At 42.7% G+C, this 22644-nt stretch overlaps 1 protein-coding gene across 3 annotated transcripts in view; it reads left to right on the top strand.

Moving 5' to 3' along the window:
- ARHGEF6 (Rac/Cdc42 guanine nucleotide exchange factor 6) overlaps positions 1-22644 on the top strand; it is a 118958-nt gene that overhangs the window by 70288 nt on the left and 26026 nt on the right. For all 3 annotated transcript variants that reach the window (XM_060756427.2, XM_067471649.1, XM_067471650.1), the window contains 6 exons: positions 357-479; positions 2663-2801; positions 10625-10684; positions 16976-17122; positions 18373-18459; positions 19820-19898. In XM_060756427.2, coding sequence (XP_060612410.2) covers positions 357-479; positions 2663-2801; positions 10625-10684; positions 16976-17122; positions 18373-18459; positions 19820-19898 — 635 coding nt within the window. The remainder of the gene's footprint in view (positions 1-356; positions 480-2662; positions 2802-10624; positions 10685-16975; positions 17123-18372; positions 18460-19819; positions 19899-22644) is intronic.

Raw genomic sequence — 22644 nt, 5'->3', positions numbered from 1 at the left:
GCTGGGCCTGATCACCCAGGGAACCAAAAGGAGTCTCCACCTGCACTTGTGGAGTTTCACTATCTTTATCTAAAGGCACATTCCTTTCTCTGGGGAACAGACTTGCTGTTTCTTCCTCAGAAGCCACACTATCAGCCCTGTCTGGAACATGTACAGAAATCTGTAACCCATCAGCCTCCTCGTCATCCTGCAGAAAGTCAGGCTCAGAAGGCCCAGCAAAAGGCCCAGACAGTTCAGACTCAGGCTCAGACTGAGTCACAACACTGGGAGACTTAAATGTTGAGAGACATTTCTCTGAAACCCTATGCAATATGTTCTGTATGACTTAAACTGGAATTTTCTCTCTCCTTCCATAGGCTTCCAGAGCATTTGCAAAAAGTCGGAGGTTGCTTCATGAACCTGATGCCGCAGTTCCGGATGTTGTACCTTGCCTACTGTGCAAACCACCCTTCCGCTGTCAATGTCTTGACCCAACACAGGTAGAAACAACACTTTTTTTGTTACCTGGCATCAGTTTGTCCTCAACTTACAGCAAGCAGATCCTCAACTGGTCTGCTCAAGTCTTGCAAACGCAGTGCCTTCCTTGGTTGACTTATTCTACTTGTAGTGTTGTCTCTGGGCGAATCAATGCAGTTTGACACCACTTTAAACTGTCATGGCTCCATGGTATGGAATCCTGGGAGTTGTAGTTTGGAGAGGCACCAGCCCACTTTGGCAGAGAAAGCTCACGAAGGAGTAAAATCTGGGCTGGACAATACTCCCATGAGGTGGATTTGCAATGGGTTGAGCAACCAAACCCAAAGGTGCTCTCCCCAATGGTTCCTCCTCTCCATCCTGGAAAGAAGGGACTCTTTGGGAGCCATAAAGAGGGTCCTGTCCTGGGTCTTTATTAAACACATGGAGGAAGATCTTGAGGGGATGCTTCTTATCAGGTTTGCTGATGGGACCAAATTAGGAGGGAGAACTACAACGCCAGGAAACAGAGTCAGGATCCAAAATGACCTTCATGGATGAGAGAGCTGATTGGCCAATGTCAACAAGGAGAAATGTGAGATACTTTTTGGGGCAGAAAAATGAAATGCCTCAATACAGGATGGGTGACACCAGGCTCCACAGTGTTACATGGGAAAGGGACCTTGGAGTCTTAGTAGGCCACAAGCTGAACACGAGCCAACAATGGAATGCAGCAACTAAAAGGGCCAATGGGATTCTTGGCTGCATCCAAAGGAGTGTAGTGTCCAGACCAAGGGAAGTCATAGTGCCCCTTTATTTTGCTTTGGTTAGACCTTTTCACCTGGAATAATAGCCCTGTGGCCAGTTCTGGACAAAGCAAGTCAAGAGGGATATTGACTCTAAAGAAGGGTAACTAAAAAGATCGAAGGGAGACCATGAATGAAACCCTCTGAGAAGTGGCCTAAAGAGGAGCTGGGTCTTTTTAGCCTCAGGAGAGAAGGTGGAGAGAAGAGGACATGAGAGCTATGTTCAAATATCTGAAAGGAAGAGGAGCAAGGCTTCTGTTCCTCTGTCCTGAAGACTAGGACTCAATGGAGCCATGGGTTCAAATGACCGGTGGGACGACTTTTCACTACTTCAGTCCTTTTACAGGTGTCTTTTTATGTGTGACAATGTGAGGGGAAAAATATTTTATTTTAAATCTTTTTACTGCCTTGTATTGATATATTTTCCCCTTTTTAAATTGGCTGGGGCGGTCTTGTGAGCTTTTACGTTGAGGCTTTTATATTACAGGCTTGAGACACTCTTGTAGTAAATGAAGTAACAAAGTTTATTTATAGTTTCTGGCTCCAACGCTTATGGTTACATTCGTTTGTTCTGTTACAGTCTTGAGTCTTACATTCAATATCATTCACTTAGTTAACTTTCCTATCAAACTTCCACTGTTTCACATCAACAACTATGTTACTTTTTTATACACTCTTGACAGAACTATATCCCGCCTTAAACCACACCAGCACTTCTTTATTTTCCTTAAAACTTAAGCTCCATTTTCCTAACTGCTTTTCTCTCACAGAAGTTCCTAACTGTCCTTCACAAACAGGAATCCCTAACTCCACTTTTCTGACTCTTTAACTGCCTATTTTTAAACTTAACTCTGCCCCTTTGGAATGTTCAGCTTTCTCCCCCCAACTGCCATTCTGGCTAGTGACCCTTTCAAATCCTGACCCACACTCATCTGCATATGACCAATTGGCTGCACGTATGCAAATTTATCTTACCTCTACTGTTGCTACCCTATTTCTGCCAATTCTGCCACATTGCAACATAGAGCTATACATCAAAAATTTAACATAGATCAACACATTCGCTACAACCAGGAAGGAGATTCCACCTGAACGTTAGGAAGAACTTCCTGACCATAAGAAGAGCTGTTCAGCAGTAGAACTCTGCCTGGAAGTCTGGTGGAAGCTCCTTCTTTGGAGGCTTTTAAGCAGAGGCTGAATGGCCATCTGTCAGGGACTGCTGTTGTCTTGTTTTTGACCTTCTTACATTAGGTCCATAATGTAGCTCCGATGTCCAAAATGGCCACCATGAGACCACACAAAGGTGGCCCTATTGTTCTCTCCAAGTCCATATCTTGCCGTGTCTTTGCCTTCCATTGTAGTGCTGGTCAATGATTGAAATGGAATGTTCATTCCTCTTCCAGCGATGAACTGGAGAAGTTCATGGAGCTTCAAGGGGCCACCTGCTCAGGGATCTTGACCTTAACCATGAGCCTCAGCAAACCCTTCACCCGCCTGGATAAATACACTTCCCTTCTGCAAGAACTCGAGCGACACATGGAGGTAAGGAAGTCTGGTCTATTAGCAAAAGAAGTCCCAGATTGGTCCCATCTTGACATGTTGATGTTCTTCACTTTGTTTCGATGAATTTAACCCTTCGTCTCTGAATATGCTAAGGCCTAATACATTTTGGGTCTCAGATGGTTGCACTTCACCAACACATTTAGTAACAGAATAATCGTATCGTCTGGTCTTTCTTCTTGATCTATGCTGACGATCGTGCCATCACTGCTCAAGCAGGCAGCTTTGAAATAGTTAAACAGAAGCTCTCCAAAGCTTTAGATCAGTGGTTACACTGTTCAACGGAGAAAAAGTTGCAGGCCTGAAAATAGTTGTTCTTTTATGATTTTGGGGTGCTGAAAATGAAAATGACATTTAAAAATGTATATTGGCTCTAGTTTTTATGATATAAGCAATCACGTGATCACGTATGGTTGAAAAAATGCATGTTGCGACTTACACTATGGAAGATTCTAGAATACTCTAGAAAGTTTGATGATGCAGTATTAGTGCCGTGTGCAAAAGCCAGAAAGCCCTATATAAGGCCAGACTTTTGAACGGTGAGGGTCAGTCAGTTGAAGAACGAGACAGTATCGTTAAACATTGTTTTGCATTGTTCTTTTTACTGTAGTTCTGCCTCGCACGTGTGTAAATAAAGCACTATGGAAAAAAGAGATCAAGGCCAATGGACTCCGTCAATGCTGTCAGACTACTGCTGGAGCATTGTAAGAGACAATCCTTTCCTTGAATACAAAAGAAAGGTCAAGAGAAGCAAACAGGATATAAACTAAAGTCACGATTAAAGCGACATTTAAACTTTCAGACTTTTCAACTGCATTAGGCCTACTAAGATAGTTTCTTGCTGCACAAACATAAACAATAGACTAACTAAATAAATATTTCTCATGTATAAGCTATTGGCAATATAATTTGACAAAAATTTAGTAAATATTCACGGTTTATATACATGTGTAGCGAATTTGTTACTCTATAATAAAATTTTAGTGTATAGATCTATGTTCGCAGGGGGCAGATAAGGAAGATTATAGACAGGAGAGGATAGCAACAGAGGGACCGGATTTATTTGCATATGGAGGCTGATTGGTCATATGCAGATTAGCATAGCCCCAGGATTTCAAAAGGTTGGGAGACAAAATGACAGTTGGGAAGAGCAGGGCCGAACATTCTAAAGGGGCGGAGTTAAGTTCAAAAAGGAGGGGAGTTGGGAACAGAGTTTAAAAGAAAAGAGAGTGAGTTGAGTAGGGATTGCAGTTTGTGAAGGACAGAGAGTTAGGGACTCCTGTTCATGAATGGTAGTTAATAAATCCTGTTAGGAAAGTAAGCCGCTAGTCAAATAGAGTACAAGTTTTGAGAACCTAAAGAAAAGCCAGTGGTGCTTGAATCAGAAAGTAATTTTAGTCCTGTATGTGTAAAGCAAATATCATCTTGATAAATGAGAAACATTGAAAGCCTATTTCAGGAAAGTGCAACAAGTATATTATAAGTGACTGAAACTCAAGTTTGCAACAAAAATAGTAATTGTAACCACAATCGTTTGGAGCTTGGAATGTTTAAATAAACTTGTTACTTTGTTTCATACAAGAGAGACTCAAGCTTGTGATTCCAAGCCAAGAGGCTTCTGCTTTATAACACTCATAGCAAGTCAGCTATTAAAGCTTTGACAGAAGACTGCACATAGGTGCATGCTTCTTTAACAAACTGGTGTCCTCCTTCCCTGGCCTTACATAATTGGTGGCAGCTGCGGGATGCGTAGAATACATCTAATCTAGTGCCTCAGAAAGCTGAGGGATAAGTAGAATATATCTGGTCCAGTGCATCGGAAAGAGACAAAATTTACCTCATAAAGAAAAAAAGTAAGAAAAAATGGCTCCTCCCAAGGGCAAGAAAGCTGGAACTGAAGGAGAAGTGGTAGAGGAGGGAGCACAAGAACGTGAGGAAAGGCAGGAGCAGACAGTTACATCAGTAGAACTGCAAAGATTACAAATTCAGTTTGAAATAAGCAGAATGGAATCACAGGAAAGGTTACAGTTAGCTAAGTTGGAGGCTGAAGAAAGAGAGAGAGAGAGAGCGGCTGAGGAAAGAGAGAAGGCCAGAGAACATGAAAGACTGATGATGCAGTTAAGAATGCAAGAAAGAGATAGAACCAGTGAAAATACTAGTCTACATAGTTACAATGACTTCTCTGCCAAAGTGAAGAGATTTGCTAAGTACCAAAAGGGAGACGACGTAGAAGCATTCCTTCTGGCATTTGAACGAACTTCTTTGGAACTAGAGATTCCAGAAGAAAGTAAAATGTCATATCTAAAGCCTTTAATATCTGGCGAGCTAAATCAGATATTGGCTGATATGAGGGATGATGAGATAAATGATTATAGATTGTTTAAGTCAAGAGTTAAAGTTAGGTTTGGGATCACTCCTGAACAGTGCAGGAAGAACTTTAGAGAGATAAAAAGAAGAAATGGTGAAACATATGTCCAGCTGGGAGCCCGATTAGACAAAGCCCTTGACCAGTGGATAGAAGGAAGTCGGGTTAGCACATTCCAACAGCTAAAACATCTGGTGGCGTTGGAACAGTTTTATAAAATGGTGCCCCTAAACATGCGCTGGTATGTCAAAGATAAAAAAATTGAGAGTGTGTCCCAAGTGGCTGTTGTCCTTGATGAACTGGAAACTGATTACGAAATGAAAAACTTGGGCATGGCGTATAAGAGATCGTATGAGGAAAAAGGAAACAAATATATATACAAAAATGCTACAAGTCCCTCACAGCCATTATGGAAAAGTAAAGACCAAGAAGGGAGGGACAAGGCAGACCAACAATATGGGAGAAAGAGTAATTACTATAATAAGCAAGTAACAAGACCGGGTGATGTGAAGATCATATGCTACCATTGCCAAGAGCCAGGGCATATAAGAGCAAGGTGCCCTAGGTTGAGGAATGAAAAGAGTGTTACTTCACCTCTAAGAAACATTCGTCTGGTACAGAAAGATAAAGGGACTGGTCACTATACAGAGGAGGTTAAGAGTGAAATGAAGTCCACAGATGAGACCAGTAAAGTATTCCGAGTGTGGAAAGTGAGAGAGGTTGAAGAGTATGACTATAGAGAGGAGATAATAATAAATGGAAGAAAAATATTGGGATTAAGAGACTCAGGAGCTCAAGTGTCCCTAATCCAAAGTCAACTAATAAACCCGGAGCAGATAGTGCCTGATAAGAAATATCTATTAAAAGGAATCTATGGGCCAGCATTCGAAACATCGGTAGCAGAAATCCCTGTAACTTATAAAAAATACAAAGGAATGTGGCAAGTTGGAGTGATGAAGGAATTGGAAGTTCCATTCATTATAGGAAATGACCTATATGAAGAATGCCAAAGAGTCAATGTAATTACTAGAAGAACAGAAACAGAGGAGATGGACGGTGATTCTGATGAAGCAAGTACTTCACGAGACAACGAAGAGAGTGGTGAACTTATGCAAATGAAATTCTCAGATAAGCAGACTGAAGTGTTCTTAAAGGAACAGAAGAAAGATAAATCTTTAGGAGAGTCATGGGAACAGGCCAGAAGTGAGGCTGGTGGACCATTAGCTGAAAGGTCTAGTTCTTTCCAAGTTATAAATGAAAGATTGTATAGAGTTGTCGGAAGGAGGAAGAGTGGTGATAGTGTTGAAGTGAACAAACAGCTAGTAGTACCAGAGAAGTACAGATTAAGAATATTAAAGATGGCCCATGACACAACATTCGGAGGACATCTGGGAATTAAAAAGACGAAGGCAAGAATTCAAGAAAAATTTTATTGGCCTAATATTGGAAAGGAGGTCAAAGCATATTGTCAGTCCTGCCAAGTGTGCCAGCTAATTGGGAAAGCCAACGATAAAACTAAAGGACTTATACAATCGGTGCCTGTGGTAACAACGCCCTTTGAGAAGATGGGAATTGACATCATAGGTCCCATATCCAAAGCCACTAAAGAAGGAAATAAGTACATCTTAACAGCCATTGACTATGCTACGAGGTATCCAGAGGCAATACCTTTAAGAGACTTACAAGCTAAAACAGTAGCTGATGGACTACTTAATATTTTTGCCAGAGTGGGATTTCCCAAGGAAATTGTGACAGATCTAGGAACTTATTTTATGTCCAAGCTGATCAAAGAATTATTTAAAGGCTGTGGCATTGTACATCACAACACAACGGCATATCATCCGCAGAGCAATGGATTAATTGAAAACTTTAATAAGACAGTAAAACATATGATCAAGACATATGTCAACAAAAACCCTAATGACTGGGATAGACAGTTACAACATCTTTTATTTGCATATCGAGAAGTCCCACAGGAGAGCACGGGATATAGCCCTTTTGAACTTCTGTTTGGTAGAAAAGTGCGAGGACCCATGGACATCATAAGTGCAAGTTGGACTGGTGATGAGGAGATCCAGGAGGAAGATATTATGGACTATATAGAGAAACTAAAGGAACATATAGACATTGTACGTGGTGAGGCATCAAGAAATCTGGAGTCAGCTCAACGAAAACAGAAAGGAAGTCGAGATGCGAAGGCCAAACATCGGAATTTTAAAGAAGGAGACAGAGTGCTGTTACTCAAGCCTAAATCCCATAAGAAAATGGACATGGCATGGGAAGGTCCCTATGTAATATTTGAGAAACTGTCTGATGTGAACTATCTGATAATGAAAGTAGGGGAGGAAGGAAAATATAAGCGTGTGCATGTTAATAGGATAAAACCCTATTATGTGAGAACAAATTTGATTTTTAGGGTAGTAACAAAAGAAGCAAAAGCATATTCAGTAACAGAATGGGGAGAATTAAGGGAACAAAGTATCATACCTGATGTGTCTAAGGGTTTAGAATTGTCAGAAAGTCAAAGATGTCAACTGAGAGATGTATTGATAAAGCATCAGGATGTATTTAAGGATGTGCCAGGAAAAACGGAGCTGGTAACTCATAAGATCAATACGGGTGATGCAAAACCCATAACTTCACACCCGTATAGAGCAACAGGAGAACAAGCTCGAATCATCTCAAAAGAAATTAGAGAAATGTTAGAGTTGGGATTGATAGTACCATCAGAAAGTCCATGGTCATCCCCTGTAGTGTTAGTACCGAAACAGGATGGCACCATGAGATTTTGTGTGGACTATCGGAAAGTAAATGCGGTAACTGTGTCTGACGTATACCCGATGCCCAGAATTGATGAATTATTGGAGACCATTGGGGCAGCGAAATTTATAACAACTTTAGATTTAACCAAAGGATATTGGCAAGTGGGGATGGATCCTAAGGATCAGTGTAAAACAGCTTTCGTGACAAAAGAGGGATTACATGAGTTCACACGTTTACCTTTTGGGTTAAAAAATAGCGCAGCGAGTTTCCAAAGATTAATTGACAAAATGTTGGTAGGTTTAAGAGAGTTTGCTCAGGCTTATATTGATGACATTGCAATTTACAGTACCGATTGGTAAATGCACTTAGGACATATTTCTAAAGTGTTACAAAGAATTAAAGAAACTGGGTTAACAGTAAAAGCTGCAAAATGCCAATTAGCAAAAACAAAGGTTAAATATTTAGGACACGTAGTTGGTAGTGGAGAAATAATACCTGAATGGAACAAAGTAGAAACTATTAGGAATTGGGCAAGGCCTAGAACTAAAAAAGAAATTAGAGCATTTGTAGGAGTGGTAGGCTTTTATAGGAAGTTTATTCCTAATTTTAGCGCTATCGCTTCTCCTTTATTTGAGTGTCTACAAAAAGACAAACCTAATATAATTAAATGGAATGAAGGGTGTCAAAAAGCCTATGATGAGTTAAAGAATGCATTGGTAAATGAACCCATATTAAAGGTACCTGAGTTTGATAAACAGTTCATACTCACCACAGATGCATCAAGGATAGGACTAGGAGCGGTGTTGAGTCAAGTAGATATAAATGGAGACCTAAGGCCTATATTATATCTAAGTAGAAAGTTATTGGAGCGAGAGCAACATCTAGCAGTGATTGAAAGGGAGTGTCTAGCCATAATTTGGGCTATTGACAAATTAAGACCTTATCTTTGGGGAAGAGAGTTCCTAATATATACAGACCATTCTCCACTGAGGTGGTTGAATCAAGTAAAAAACACCAATAGCAAACTGATAAGGTGGAGCCTAATGCTGCAAGATTATCAGTTTGATGTAAGACATATTAAGGGAAAAGAAAACATTGTGGCGGATGCGCTCTCTAGAATTCCAGGAAAGGATGAGCAACAGGAAACAGAAGAATAAATGAATGCAAGAAGATGACTATTGGTAATGTATATTAGTGATATATGTTGTTAAGATATATAATATGTGTGTTTATATATAATTGTATTGGTAGAGTAACTGTATAGTATCATTATTAAAGAATGTTTTCATGTGGTATAGGATAAAAATGTAAGTATTTAAATGTATGTTTTTAAAAGTGAATTTAATATAGAATTGTTAGATAAGGTATAAGTTAACAATATTGCTTTCGATGAGGTTAAAAACACTCACCTCCAGCAATATTTTTATAGGGAAGGGGCGTATGTAGCGAATTTGTTACTCTATAATAAAATTTTAGTGTATAGATCTATGTTCGCAGGGGGCAGATAAGGAAGATTATAGACAGGAGAGGATAGCAACAGAGGGACCGGATTTATTTGCATATGGAGGCTGATTGGTCATATGCAGATTAGCATAGCCCCAGGATTTCAAAAGGTTGGGAGACAAAATGACAGTTGGGAAGAGCAGGGCCGAACATTCTAAAGGGGCGGAGTTAAGTTCAAAAAGGAGGGGAGTTGGGAACAGAGTTTAAAAGAAAAGAGAGTGAGTTGAGTAGGGATTGCAGTTTGTGAAGGACAGAGAGTTAGGGACTCCTGTTCATGAATGGTAGTTAATAAATCCTGTTAGGAAAGTAAGCCGCTAGTCAAATAGAGTACAAGTTTTGAGAACCTAAAGAAAAGCCAGTGGTGCTTGAATCAGAAAGTAATTTTAGTCCTGTATGTGTAAAGCAAATATCATCTTGATAAATGAGAAACATTGAAAGCCTATTTCAGGAAAGTGCAACAAGTATATTATAAGTGACTGAAACTCAAGTTTGCAACAAAAATAGTAATTGTAACCACAATCGTTTGGAGCTTGGAATGTTTAAATAAACTTGTTACTTTGTTTCATACAAGAGAGACTCAAGCTTGTGATTCCAAGCCAAGAGGCTTCTGCTTTATAACACTCATAGCAAGTCAGCTATTAAAGCTTTGACAGAAGACTGCACATAGGTGCATGCTTCTTTAACAAACTGGTGTCCTCCTTCCCTGGCGTTACAACATGCAGTAAGGTTAGGCGCATTTTCATAATATTATCAGTAAGGTTAGGCGCATTATCAAAATTGAAATAGCTGTTGCATAAAAACCAGAGCCAATTAACACATTTAATTATTATATTTGAATTCAGCATGTTAAATTTATTAAGAAACGGCACATTTCGTTTCCATAACTGAGAAAAACTGAAAATTTGTAGAAAATTTGTTATCAATCTGTGGGTCCCCAGATGCTTTGGCCTTCAACTCCCAGAAATCCTAACAGCTGGTAAACTGGCTGGGATTTCTGGGAGTTGTAGGCCAAAAACATCTGGGGATCCCAGGTTCAGAACCACTGCTTTAGGTGATCTTACTGCCTATGTTACATGCCATGTTGTTGGCACCCTCTAGAGATGGGTGAGTTTCTGCAATTCTGATTCCTTTCCACTTCTCTTCCAAACTGATTCCAGTTTCCTCCTATTTCCAGGAGGCACATCCGGACCATGAAGATGTCTTGAAAGCAGTCACATCCTTCAAGACACTTGTGGTAGGTCTCAGAGGTGGGAAAGTAAGTGTCCACCAGGAGGGGCTGTTCCTCCAGCAAACTGTTTCAGAAAGGAAAGGGTTTATTTTTCTCCATTTCTCCTCTCGCTTTTGTTTGTGACCAGAAAAGAGTGCTTCCTTCCTCAGCAGAAGAAGGATGCCAAAATTGGAGTGGGAAAGTGGAGCGGTTGAAGCAAAGGGGGCAAGGGCATTTCATTGGAATCTGGGGGTTTGGTTTTGGTTTTTGTTTTTTTGTCGTGTCAGGAGCGACGAGAAACTGCAAGTTGCTTCTTGCAGAGATGCTAACCCTATTGTAAAGGTTGTGCACCAGTTGTACAGGGCTACCACCAGTTTGCGAAGTCTGCACGCACCAGTTGTACAATTGTGCTAATTGCGAAGGTGCTGCAATTCCAACAACAACCAGGGTACAGGGTTTTTAACTTTAAAGTACCCACCCTCTGTCACCAAATGTAAAGACTGTTCTTAAATTCTGCTACCAGTTAAATAGGTCTGGATGATTATAGATTTAATTCAGGTAACTGCTACCAACGTGAGGTCTTGCCGATGAGAACTAGTTCCCCAGACGCAGATAGATGGAGATGACACGGTCTTCAAACAAAAGTTAATAAGTTTATTTTGTACAAAGTGTATGGTTGCAGGCTGTTGCTTTACTTGGAATAACTTAGAGAACTTGTAGAACTTTAAATGTAACTTGGTTTGCAATACAGTCCACACTTCTGGATGATACAACTTGTAATTTACTTTTACTGTGGTGAAGCACTTTCTTAAACAATGTTTCCTGAGGTGAATAGCCTTCTGGTTTGATCTCTTCGTGATCAAACCCCAGATCTCTAGTTCTTTTCTAACTAGTGATCTAAACAAGCTTCCCTTAGTCCTCTCTGACTAATGAAACTAATTAGGTTTCCCCCTTCAGCCTTCCTAGACTGAAGAAACCTCTGACTATTCACAAACACTGCCTCTCTGCTTCCCACTCTCTCTCTCTCTCAACTGCTAACTCCGACTCCAACCCCCCAACTGACTCTTCTTTTTAAAATGCAGATAACACTTTCTTACTAGGCTCTGCCCACTTCTCTCTCTCTCCTGCCTGGTCTCCTTGGCAACCTCCTGTGGAGACAACCAGTTAACTCTAGCTTTCAGCTACTGTTACCAAAACAAATATATTCTTACAGTTAAACATATACATAGTTTCAATAACTTCTGTACACTTCTGGTGTGAGAGAATTGGCCGTCTGCAAGGACGTTGCCCAGGGGACGCCCGGATGATTTGATGTTTTTATCATCCTTGTGGGAGGCTTCTCTCATGTCCCCACATGAAGAGCTGGAGCTGACAGAGGGAGCTCGCCTGCCTCTCCCCGGATTTGAACCTGCGATGGTCTTCATTCCTGCCGGCACAAGGTTTTAACCCACTGCGCCACCGGGGAATAGGCCTCAAACTGTTGGAGGCCCGGATTATAATTTGAAAAAAACATGAATGAATTACTATGCACACTGCACCTTTCTTATTTGTAGTCCAAAAAAACACTTCAAAACAATACAATAATTAAAATGAAGAACCATTTTAACAAATATAAACTTGGGGAGGCGGCGGGCGAAGCGGCCCCAGAGCTGCTTTGCCCGCTACTTCCCCCCTTCTCCTGCCTTTGGGATGTGGCGAGGCCGTGTCCTGAAGTCAGGAGAAAACCAGGCTGGGTCCAGGGAGGTGGCGGGTGAAGCGGCCACAAAACTGCTTCACCCACTGCCTCTCCCCCTTCTCCTGCCTTCGGGATGTGGTGAGGCCGCATCCCGAAGGCAGGAGAAGAGCAGGCTGGGCCCAGGGAGGCAGCGGGTGAAGCGGCCCCAAAGCTGCTTTGCCCGCCACCTCCCCCCTTCTCCTGCTTTCGGGATGTGGCGAGGCTGCTCCTGAAGGCAGGAGAAGACCAGGCTGGGCCCAGGGAGGCGGTGGGTGAAGCGGCCCCAAAATTACTTCGCCAACCACTTCTTCCCCTTCTCCTGCCTTCAGGATGTGGTGAGGCCACGTTCCGAAGGCTGGAGAAGAGCAGGCTGGATCCAGGGAGGCGGCGGGCAAAGTGGCCCCAAAACTGCTTCGCCCACCGCTTCTCCCCCTTCTCCTGCCTTCGGGATGTGGTGAGGCCACGTTCCTTAGGCAGGAAAAGAGCAGGCTGGGCCCAGGGAAGCGGCGGGTGAAGCGGCCCTGAAGCCACTTTGCCCGCCGCCTCTCACCCTTCTCCACACCCCACGGGCCGGATAAATACCCTCAGGGGGCCGGGGCTGGCCCGCGGGCTGTAGTTTGAGGACCCCTGGTTTAACCCATTGCAATAATTAAAATGAAGAACTATTTTAACAAATATAATATGGGTGCCATACCCATAGGATGAAGGCCTGGAAGTGGTGCAAATCAGCTCCAATGGTGCAGTGTGGATGCATCTCATATTTAACCTTTTCAGGAATCACTTATTTCTAATTTTGTAAAATTCCAGCTTGTCCAAATAGCATTACACATTTCTTTTTCTTCCATTTTTTTCCTTTCCCTCCTCTTTTTTCTTCCCAAACTTCTTTCTTGATACCCTACCATCCTTCTGCATCTTTATTTAAGGTCGCAATGGATCATAGAATCATAGAATCAAAGAGTTGGAAGAGACCTCATGGGCCATCCAGTCCAACCCCCTGCCAAGAAGCAGGAATATTGCATTCAAATCACCCCTGACAGATGGCCATCCAGCCTCTGTTTAAAAGCTTCCAAAGAAGGAGCCTCCACCACACTCCGGGGCAGTGAGTTCCACTGCTGAACGACTCTCACAGTCAGGAAGATCTTCCTCGTGTTCAGATGGAATCTCCTCTCTTGTAGTTTGAAGCCACTGTTCCGCGTCCTAGTCTCCAAGGAAGCAGAAAACAAGCTTGCTCCCTCCTCCCTGTGGCTTCCTCTCACATATTTATACATGGCTATCATATCTCCTCTCAGCCTTCTCTTCTTCAGGCTAAACATGCCCAGCTCCTTAAGCCGCTCCTCATAGGGCTTGTTCTCCAGACCCTTGATCATTTTAGTCGCCCTCCTCTGGACACATTCCAGCTTGTCAATATCTCTCTTCAATTGTGGTGCCCAGAATTGGACACAATATTCCAGGTGTGGTCTAACCAGAGCAGAATAGAGGGGGAGCATGACTTCCCTAGATCTAGACACTATGTTCCGATTGATGCAGGCCAAAATCCCATTGGCTTTTTTTGCTGCCACATCACATTGTTGGCTCATGTTTAGCTTGTTGTCCACGAGGACGAAGGAACGCAGATCTACTGCGTTCCTTCAAAGTGACTTCCCCAGAGGACTTTTTGAAACTACTGTGTTGGCAACTTTGAGGCTGTTTTAAGATCTTGCTGAGATTCTGTCCCTAAGCGTTCTTTCTGCCTCTCCATCTTTCTGTCTCGCTTTGAATTTGTCTAATTGTCTCCTTCCTTCCGGCGGCCAAGACATATGGGATAATTATTAGAATCATGGACTTGGCAGGAGGCTTGAAGACTATCTCTTCCTGTCACTGCAGATCCGTTGCTAAGCAGATGGTTCTCCAATTTCTTCTAAAAGGCCTCTGGTGGGAGAAAGAGCCTTCGGCCAATTCTTCCTAAACTCCTCTTACTACCACGTTCAATTGAAAGGCCTTTCCCTGAAATGTAGCCCCATTAGATCACGTCCTACTATTTCATGCCCTCCAATTCAAGTCCCCAGGACTAGATCAGTTACACCCAAGAGTATTGAAGAAACTAGCAGAAGTCATTTCGGAACCATCTTTGAGAGCTCTTGGAGAACGGGAGAAGTTCCAGAAGATTGGAGGAGGGCCAATATGGTGCCTAACTGTCTTCAAGAAGGGAAAAAAGGATGAAAAAAGGAAACAGTTACTGTCTGGTCAGCCTCATGTCGATACCAGGCAAGATTCTGGAAAAGATATTTAAGGAAATGGTCTGCAAGCACTTAGAAAGGAATGCAGTCATCAAGAAGCCTTTCTTCTGAAGAACAGACAAGCATCCCGAGCTCTGAGGATTATCACCTGGGAGGGAATCCCACTGGAGCATTGCAGCGCACCCAAATACCTGGGAGTCACTCTGGACTGTGCTCTGACGTACAAGAAGCACTGCCTGAATATCAAGCAAAAAGTGGGCGCTAGAAACAATATCATACAAAAGCTGACTGGCACAACCTGGGGATCACAACCAGACACAGTGAAGACATCTGCCCTTGCGCTGTGCTACTCTGCTGCTGAGTATGCAGCACCACACTAAACAGTGGATGTGGCTCTTAATGAGACATGCCACATTATCACAGGGTGTCTGCGCCCTACACCACTGGAGAAATTACACTGTTTAGCCAGTATTGCACCACCTGACATCCGTCGGGAAGTAGCAGCCAATAGTGAAAGGATCAAGGCAGAGACATCTCCAGCTCATCCCTTGTTTGAGTTTCAGCCAGCACGTCAATGACTTAAATCAAGAAGTAGTTTTCTAAGATCTACAGAGACACTCACTGGAACACTTCAGCAAGCGAGAATCCAAATGTGGCAGGCTCAAACCCAGCACCTCAATCCGTGGGTGATACCAGATGAGAGACTCCCCCCTGGGTGACTTGGAAGGCGCTGAATGGACTGCGCTTTGGCAAAATGAGATGCAGAGCCAACCTTAAGAAATGGGGCCACAAAGTGGAATCCACGACATGCGAGTGTGGAGAAGAGCAAACCACTGACCACCTGCTGCAATGCACCCTGAGCCCTGCCACATGCACAATGGAGGACCTCCTTGCGGCAACACCAGAGGCACTCCAAGTGGCCAGATATTGGTCAAAGGACATTTAATCAACTACCAAGTTTGCAAAATTTGTAAAAAAAAAAGTCTGTCTGTTTGTTTTGTTCTGTTAGAAATGTGTACAATGATATGGTTACTGATGACATGATAAATAAATAAAAAAGAAGTAATGCCAGACTCATCTGATCTCTTTTTTTGATTGAGTTACAAACTGGGTAGATGCAGGGAATGCCATGGATGTAGCATTTCTGGATTTCAGGAAGGCATTCCTTTGACAAGGTCCCCCATGATCTAATAATAATAACAACAACAACAACAACAACAACAACAACAATAATTGTGTCGTTGTAGGTTTTTTTCGGGCTATATGGCCATGTTCTAGAGACATTCTCTCCTGACTTTTTGCCTGCATCTATGGCAAGCATCCTCAGAGGTAGTGAGGTCTGTTGAAACTAGGAAAAAGAGTTTATATATCTGTGGAATGACCAGGGTGGGACAAAGGACTCTTGTCTGCTGGAACTAGGTGTGAATGTTTCAACTGACCGCCTTGATTAGCATTTGATGGCATATCAACAGCATAACAACAGAGAGGAAACATTCTGGGACATCTATTCACCTCTCAACAAAAGATTGCCCCAGGCACTGCCAGGCCATCAAATGCTAATCAAGGTGGTCAGTTGAAACATTCACACGTAGCCCCAACAGACAAGAGTCCTTTGTCCCACCCTGGTCTTTCCACAGATATATAAACCCATTTTCCTAGTTCCAACAGACCTCACTACCTCTGAGGATGCTTGCCATAGGTGCAGGCGAAACGTCAGGAGAAAATGCCTCTAGAACATGTCCATATAGCCCAAAAAAACCTACAACAACCCAATGATTCCGGCCATGAAAGCCTTCAACAATACAATAATAATAATAATAATAATAATAATAATCTTTATTTATATCCCACCACCATCTCCCCAATGGGGACTCGGAGCGGTTTACATGACGCCAAGGCCAGACAACAATTACATGAGGCCAAGCCCAAACAACAATTCCTTCTGTCAAGGAAACCAGTCCAATGTGGGCTAGGCAAAAGTATAGTTAGCTGGATCTGCAATTGGTTAAGTGAACGAACCCAAAGGGTGCTCACCCATTCTTCCATCCAAAAAGTAATGAGTGGAGTGCTCTGTCCTGGCCACAGTGTTATTTGGCAGCGTAGATCCAGGCAGAAAAGGCTAAAGACCTTGTAAAACTACAACTCTCATTATTCCATACCATTGAGCCATGGCAGCTCAATTAGTATCCAACTTCTAACAGTGTAGATGCACCCTTGAGTAGGACCCAGACACTTCCTGCTCTTTGAATGTCTTCTGTGTCCATCCAAGTCAGCCCACTTGATACCTGGATTCAATATTTTTGTCCGAATCCCTAGATTTTGGTGATTTTATTTTTGTTTGTGATCTGGTGATCTAATTTAACCAAAGCGTTGTCTCTTTTTTGACAGTCCCAATGTCAAGAGATGAGGAAGCGAAAACAGCTCGAGCTCCAGATTCTTTCCGAATCCATTCAAGGATGGGAAGGCGACGATATAAAGTCCCTGGGCAGCGTACTTTACATGTCCCAAGTCATGGTCCAATATGGAGGAAGTGAGGTAAGGAAGATGGGATTTCATCTGCTGGTTCTCTTGGATCTCTCAGCAGCGGATTACAATGTACATATACATGGCAAACATTCAATGCCATAGACACACAACATATATAGACTGACACACAGAGGGTATTTAACATTCCAGCTTTTCATGAGGGTATTCTGGCCACCAGGGGAGCTGTCACTTCACTGTCCATTTGTGACATTGATAAAGTACTTCCTCATTCTTTGTATGCTTGCTGGAGATTTTTATGGCACCATAAATTAGCCTCCCCGCATAAGCGGTAGCTAAATTTCCTACTTGACAGATGCAACTGTCTTTCAGGCTGCAAAGGTCGACAGCAAGCTACAAAAATTGGCGGGAAGCTCACTCTGACCCAGGCAGGCTTCCAACTAATGACCTTTTGGTCAATAGTAATCTTAATGCAGCTGACTCTCAAACACCTGCGCTGTGCCGTCGCGCTTGGGGGCTATGACTCTTAGTGAAAGAGGCATGGGCATGACATCTTTCTCTCAGGGGATTGCTTCTTGCCCTCCTTTAGGAAAACTGGAATTCCCAGGGACCAAAACACTGTAGATAACTCAAAATAGGTTTAATTGTTCACAAAGAGTTATCCCTTTAAGGCAAGAAACTGTACGTTTCAAAGGGGTAAAGGAGTTTTGCAGCTGAGAAGCTTTTCCAGGTCCCTCTTTCTCAATGGCTGTGAATATTGGAATAATCACAACCCCAGTTCCAATGACCTATATTTTGAAGGCACAAAGCCTTCCTCTGGTGCCAAAGAACTGGTTTGAAGACGCTTGAGACTTCTCAGTGCCGTCCAGGTTGATCTGAACATGAAGCATAAGTCTCAAGGGTAAGAACCTCAGAATTGGTGCTGAGAGGTAACTCAATCAAGGACTTCGGAGCCAAGTCTCTCTCTCATGTCCATCTGATAGAAAGTTTGATGGTGGAATGTAAAAGGAAACACTGTCCTGCTCTCTAGGAAGAGGTGGGGTCAAACAATGAAGCAGGAGGAGCAATTTAACTGGTGCAAACAACATTGATTGACACCTATAAATAACCAATCAATCCAACTATACATTTACATTTATGTTTCGATATTCATTTGTGAAATGACTATTTGCTTCCTTTCTAGACTTGGGTCTTAATTAAGAGAGAAAAGTGGGGTGTAAATAAATGCTGTTGTTGTTGTTGTTGGAGAGATTACTTTCTGTGGCCAGCGTAAGAATTTTTGTTTTGTTTTTTTCTTTTAGGAGAAGGAAGAAAGATATTTCATGTTGTTTTCAAACGTTCTGCTGATGCTTTCAGCAAGTCCCCGAATGAGTGGGTTTCTGTATCAGGTGAGTAGATCCCACTTAAAATGAACAGGAATCTGGCTTTTTTGAAATGCTTCCAATAAAGATTCTTCCATTTATTGGTCACTAAATCAGATATACTATTGCATAATTTAGCCAACAATGTGAAGTTCAACAGTGACAAATGCAAGATACTCCACTTAGGCAGAAAAAACGAAATGCAAAGATACAGAATGGGGGACAATGCCTGGCTCAAGAGCAGTACGTGTGAAAAAGATCTTGGAGTCCTCGTGGACAACAAGTTAAACATGAGTCAAAAATGTGATGTGGCGGCAAAAAAAAGCCAATGTGATTTTGGCCTGCATCAATAGGAGCATAGTGTCTAGATCCAGGGAAGTCATGCTCCCCATGCTCTATTCCACCTTGGTGAGACCACACCTGGAATATTGTGTCTAATTCTGGACACCACAATTGAAGAGAGATACTGACAAGCTGGAATGTGTCCAGAGGAGGGCGACTAAAATGATCAAGGGTCAGGATAACAAGCCCTATGAGGAGCGGCTTAAAGAGCTGGGCATGTTTAGCCTGAAGAAGAGAAGGCTGAGAGGAGACATGATAGCCATGTATAAATACGTGAGAGGAAGTCATAGGAAGGAGGCAGCAAGCTTGTTTTCTGCTTCCTTGGAGACTAGGACTCAGTGGAACAATGGCTTCAAACTACAAGAAAGGAGATTCCATCTGAACATGAGGAAGAACTTCCTGACTGTGAGAGCTGTTCAGCAGTGGAACTCTCTGCCCTGGAGTGTGGTGGAGGCTCCTTCTTTGGAAGTTTTAAGCAGAGGCTGGATGGCCATCTGTCAGGGGTGTTTTGAATACAATATTCCTGCTTCTTGGCAGAATGGGGTTGGACTGGATGACCCATGAGGTCTCTTCCAACTCTTTGATTCTATGATTCTATGAATTTAATTTCCTTTCTTCCGTCTTTTTCTACTGTGGGATTAATGCAGTTTTGTACCACGACTCAATGCTAAAATCATGGGAGCTGTAGTTTTGCAAGACCTTCTCTGCTAAAATGTACTGGTGTCTCACCGAACTGTCATTCCCAGAAATCCATAGCATTAAGCCAAGGAGTTAAAGTGGTGTCGAATTGCATTGATTCAACGGTGTAGATTGGGCATGGGCAAACTTTGGCCCTCCAGGTGTTTTGACTTCAACTCTCACAGTTCCTAACAGCCAGTAGGAGGACCAAAACACTTGAGGGCCAAAGTTTGCCCATGCCTGGTGTAGATGCATTTTCAGTCAATGAAGTGATTCATTGGAAAATTCAGACAAACATCAGTCGGTGATGATCGTAGTATTGTTGATATCATGGCTGTATTATGATGTTTTCCTTTTCGGAGAATAGGGAAAGCTCCCTTTAATGGGGATGGTGGTGACTAAACTAGAAGATGCGGACGGGACTGAGCACTCCTTTGAGATTTCAGGTCAGTGGATCAACTTCTCTCCTTCTCCTTCTCCTTCTCCTTCTCTCCTTCTCCTTCTGTCTTTCTCCTTCTCTCTTTCTCCTTCTCTCTTTCTCCTTCTCCTTTTCTCCTTCTCCTTTTCTCCTTCTCTCCTTCTCTCCTTCTCCTTTTCTCCTTCTCCTTCTCCCTTTCTCCTTCTCCCTTTCTCCTTCTCCTTTTCTCCTTCTCTCCTTCTCCTTCTTCTTCTCCTTCTCCTTCTCTCCTTCTCCTTCTCCTTCTCCTTCTCTCCTTCTCCTTCTCTCCTTCTCCTTCTCGCCTTCTCCTTCTCTCCTTCTCCTTCTCTCCTTCTCCTTCTCTCCTTCTTCTTCTCTCCTTCTCCTTCTCTCCTTATCCTTCTCTCCTTATCCTTCTCTCCTTTTCCTTCTCCTTCTCCTTCTCTCGTTCTCCTTCTCCTTCTCTCCTTCTCCTTCTCTCCTTCTTCTCTCCTTCTCCTTCTCTCCTCCTCCTCCTCCTCCTTCTTTCTAAGCTATTTTCCCAATGGAGGGGTGAGCATTGTGAGTGCCATTTCCACGGGGCTTTGTTTTGGGTATCCTCAGGTGCCAGGTTGGCATCATGCATGTCTTCGTTGATGGTGTCCATCTTTTCTTTAGCCTTGTGGTCGTCGTCCTGCAATCTCCAGATGCAGTGCTGTTTTGCTCCTGATGTTGATTCTCTTCTCATTATCTAGCCGTACCAATGTAGCCTTGCTTCCTGCATTTTTTTAAAAGTTAGGAACTGTAAACCACTAGAACTGAGAGACTTAAAATGATTCTTCAAAAGATTTCTGCTGCCATCATTTCAATATTATTCAGGCTGAGGTAATATTGAGAGTCTGTTCTGTAACACACCCCGTGCCACTATAGTTTCTTAGAAGCTGTTGTGAAGCTGACTTTTGTAATACTTTGACCACAAAGGTATTCACACTGAGGCTGGTATAAGTTGATAAAAATAGCAAGAACGTTAATTGAACAGGCTTGAAATATTCAGGTACAAATGCTTAATGGTTTCAGTAAAATACTGGCATAAAAAGCTTGTGGTTGCGTTAGAGTAAAGATCTTAAAAACTTCTGGGTTGCAAGTCTTCAAAGTTCCACCACAGAAAATTACTTCAGGAAATGTATCTCTGATAGTAACTCCCAAAAATGCCCCTTAGGAATCTAGCCAAAAATCCTGAACTAGACTTCCTTAGGAATTGAACAGACCACTAACGGGGTACTGTTCCACAAAACAGTATTCTAGCTATCTACTCAATAGCTACCCTGAATACTACACAAAATACTAACCCAATCTTCTTCAAATATAATAATAAAACTTTATTTATACCCCACTACCATCTCCACAAGGGACTCGGTGTGGCTTACATGAGTCCGAGCCCACAATACATCAATAAAAGCAATAACAACAACAATACAAGCAATTAAAATAAATCACATACACAGATAGCATAAACATTAATAATAGCACAATACACCTTTAAAATCTGTGGCTAGGCCAAATGTCATCGAAATTTAAAAATAATGCTGGACATGGACAAGCTAAGGAAGTGGGGCATTAGTGGAGAGATACAAGCAGGCCTAAATCAGTATAAAGTGCTTTTGGAGGACAAAGTGCTAAGGTTTCCTTATTCTGGGAAGGCACACTGGAACAACCACATTTTCAAGCTCCTCCAAAAGACTGCCAGAGTTGGGGCATGCCTGATGTCCTTAGGAAGTGAGTTCCAGAGTCGAGGAGCCACCACCGAGAAGGCCCTCTCTCTCGTCCCCACCAATCGCACCTGCGATGTAGGTGGAAACGCGAGTAGGGCCTCTCCAGATGATCGAAGAGATCGTGTGGGTTCGTACACAGAAATGCGGTCACGTAGGTAGGCGGGTCCCAAACCGTTCAGGGCTTTGTAGGTAAGAACCTGCACCTTGAATTGGGACCGGAAAATGAACTTAAATACTTAGGGTCACTGGTCTCCATAGATGGGGACACAATGCCAGATGTACGGTCATGAATAGATGTGGTCAGTGGATCATCAAGGTCTGAAATGTATGCGTTTTTTGGGAAATATTTATAACATTATTTATTTGTCGTGTTACATTTCTAACAGAACAAAACAAACAAACAAACAGACAAAATACAAAATTTGTGAGTTTGGTAGTTGATTAAATGCCATTTGGCCAGTATCTGGCCACTTGGAGTGCTTCTGGTGTTGCTGCAAGAAGGTCCTCCATTGTGCATGTGGCAGGGCTCAGGTTGCATTGCAGCAGGTGGTCAGTGATTTGCTCTTCTCCACACTCACATGTCGTGGATTCCACTTTGTGGCCCCATTTCTTGAGGTTGGCTCTGCATCTCGTGGTGCCAGAGCACAGTCTGTTCAGCGCCTTCCAAGTCGCCCAGTCTTCTGTGTGCCCAGGGAGGAGTCTCTCATTTGATATCAGCCATTGGTTGAGGTTTCAGCCTGCCACTTTTGGACTCTCCCTTGCTGAGGTGTTCCAGTGAGTGTCTCTGTAGATCTTAGAAAACTATTTCTAGATTTAAGTCATTGACGTGTTGGCTGTTACACAAACAGATCATGAGCTGGAGATGTCACTGCCTTGGTCCTTTCACTATTGGTTGCTACTTCCCGGCAGATGTCAGGTGGTGCGATACCGGCTAAGCAGTGTAATTTCTCCAGTGGTGTAGGGCGCAGACACCCTGTGATAATGTGGCATGTCTCATTAAGAGCCACATCCACTGTTTTAGCG

The sequence above is a fragment of the Anolis sagrei genome, chromosome 10 (genome assembly GCF_037176765.1).
Source record: "Anolis sagrei isolate rAnoSag1 chromosome 10, rAnoSag1.mat, whole genome shotgun sequence".
Taxonomy (NCBI): Eukaryota; Metazoa; Chordata; class Lepidosauria; order Squamata; family Dactyloidae; genus Anolis; species Anolis sagrei.
Note: the sequence above shows the minus strand (reverse complement) of the source record. Positions and strands in the feature narration are given on the sequence as shown.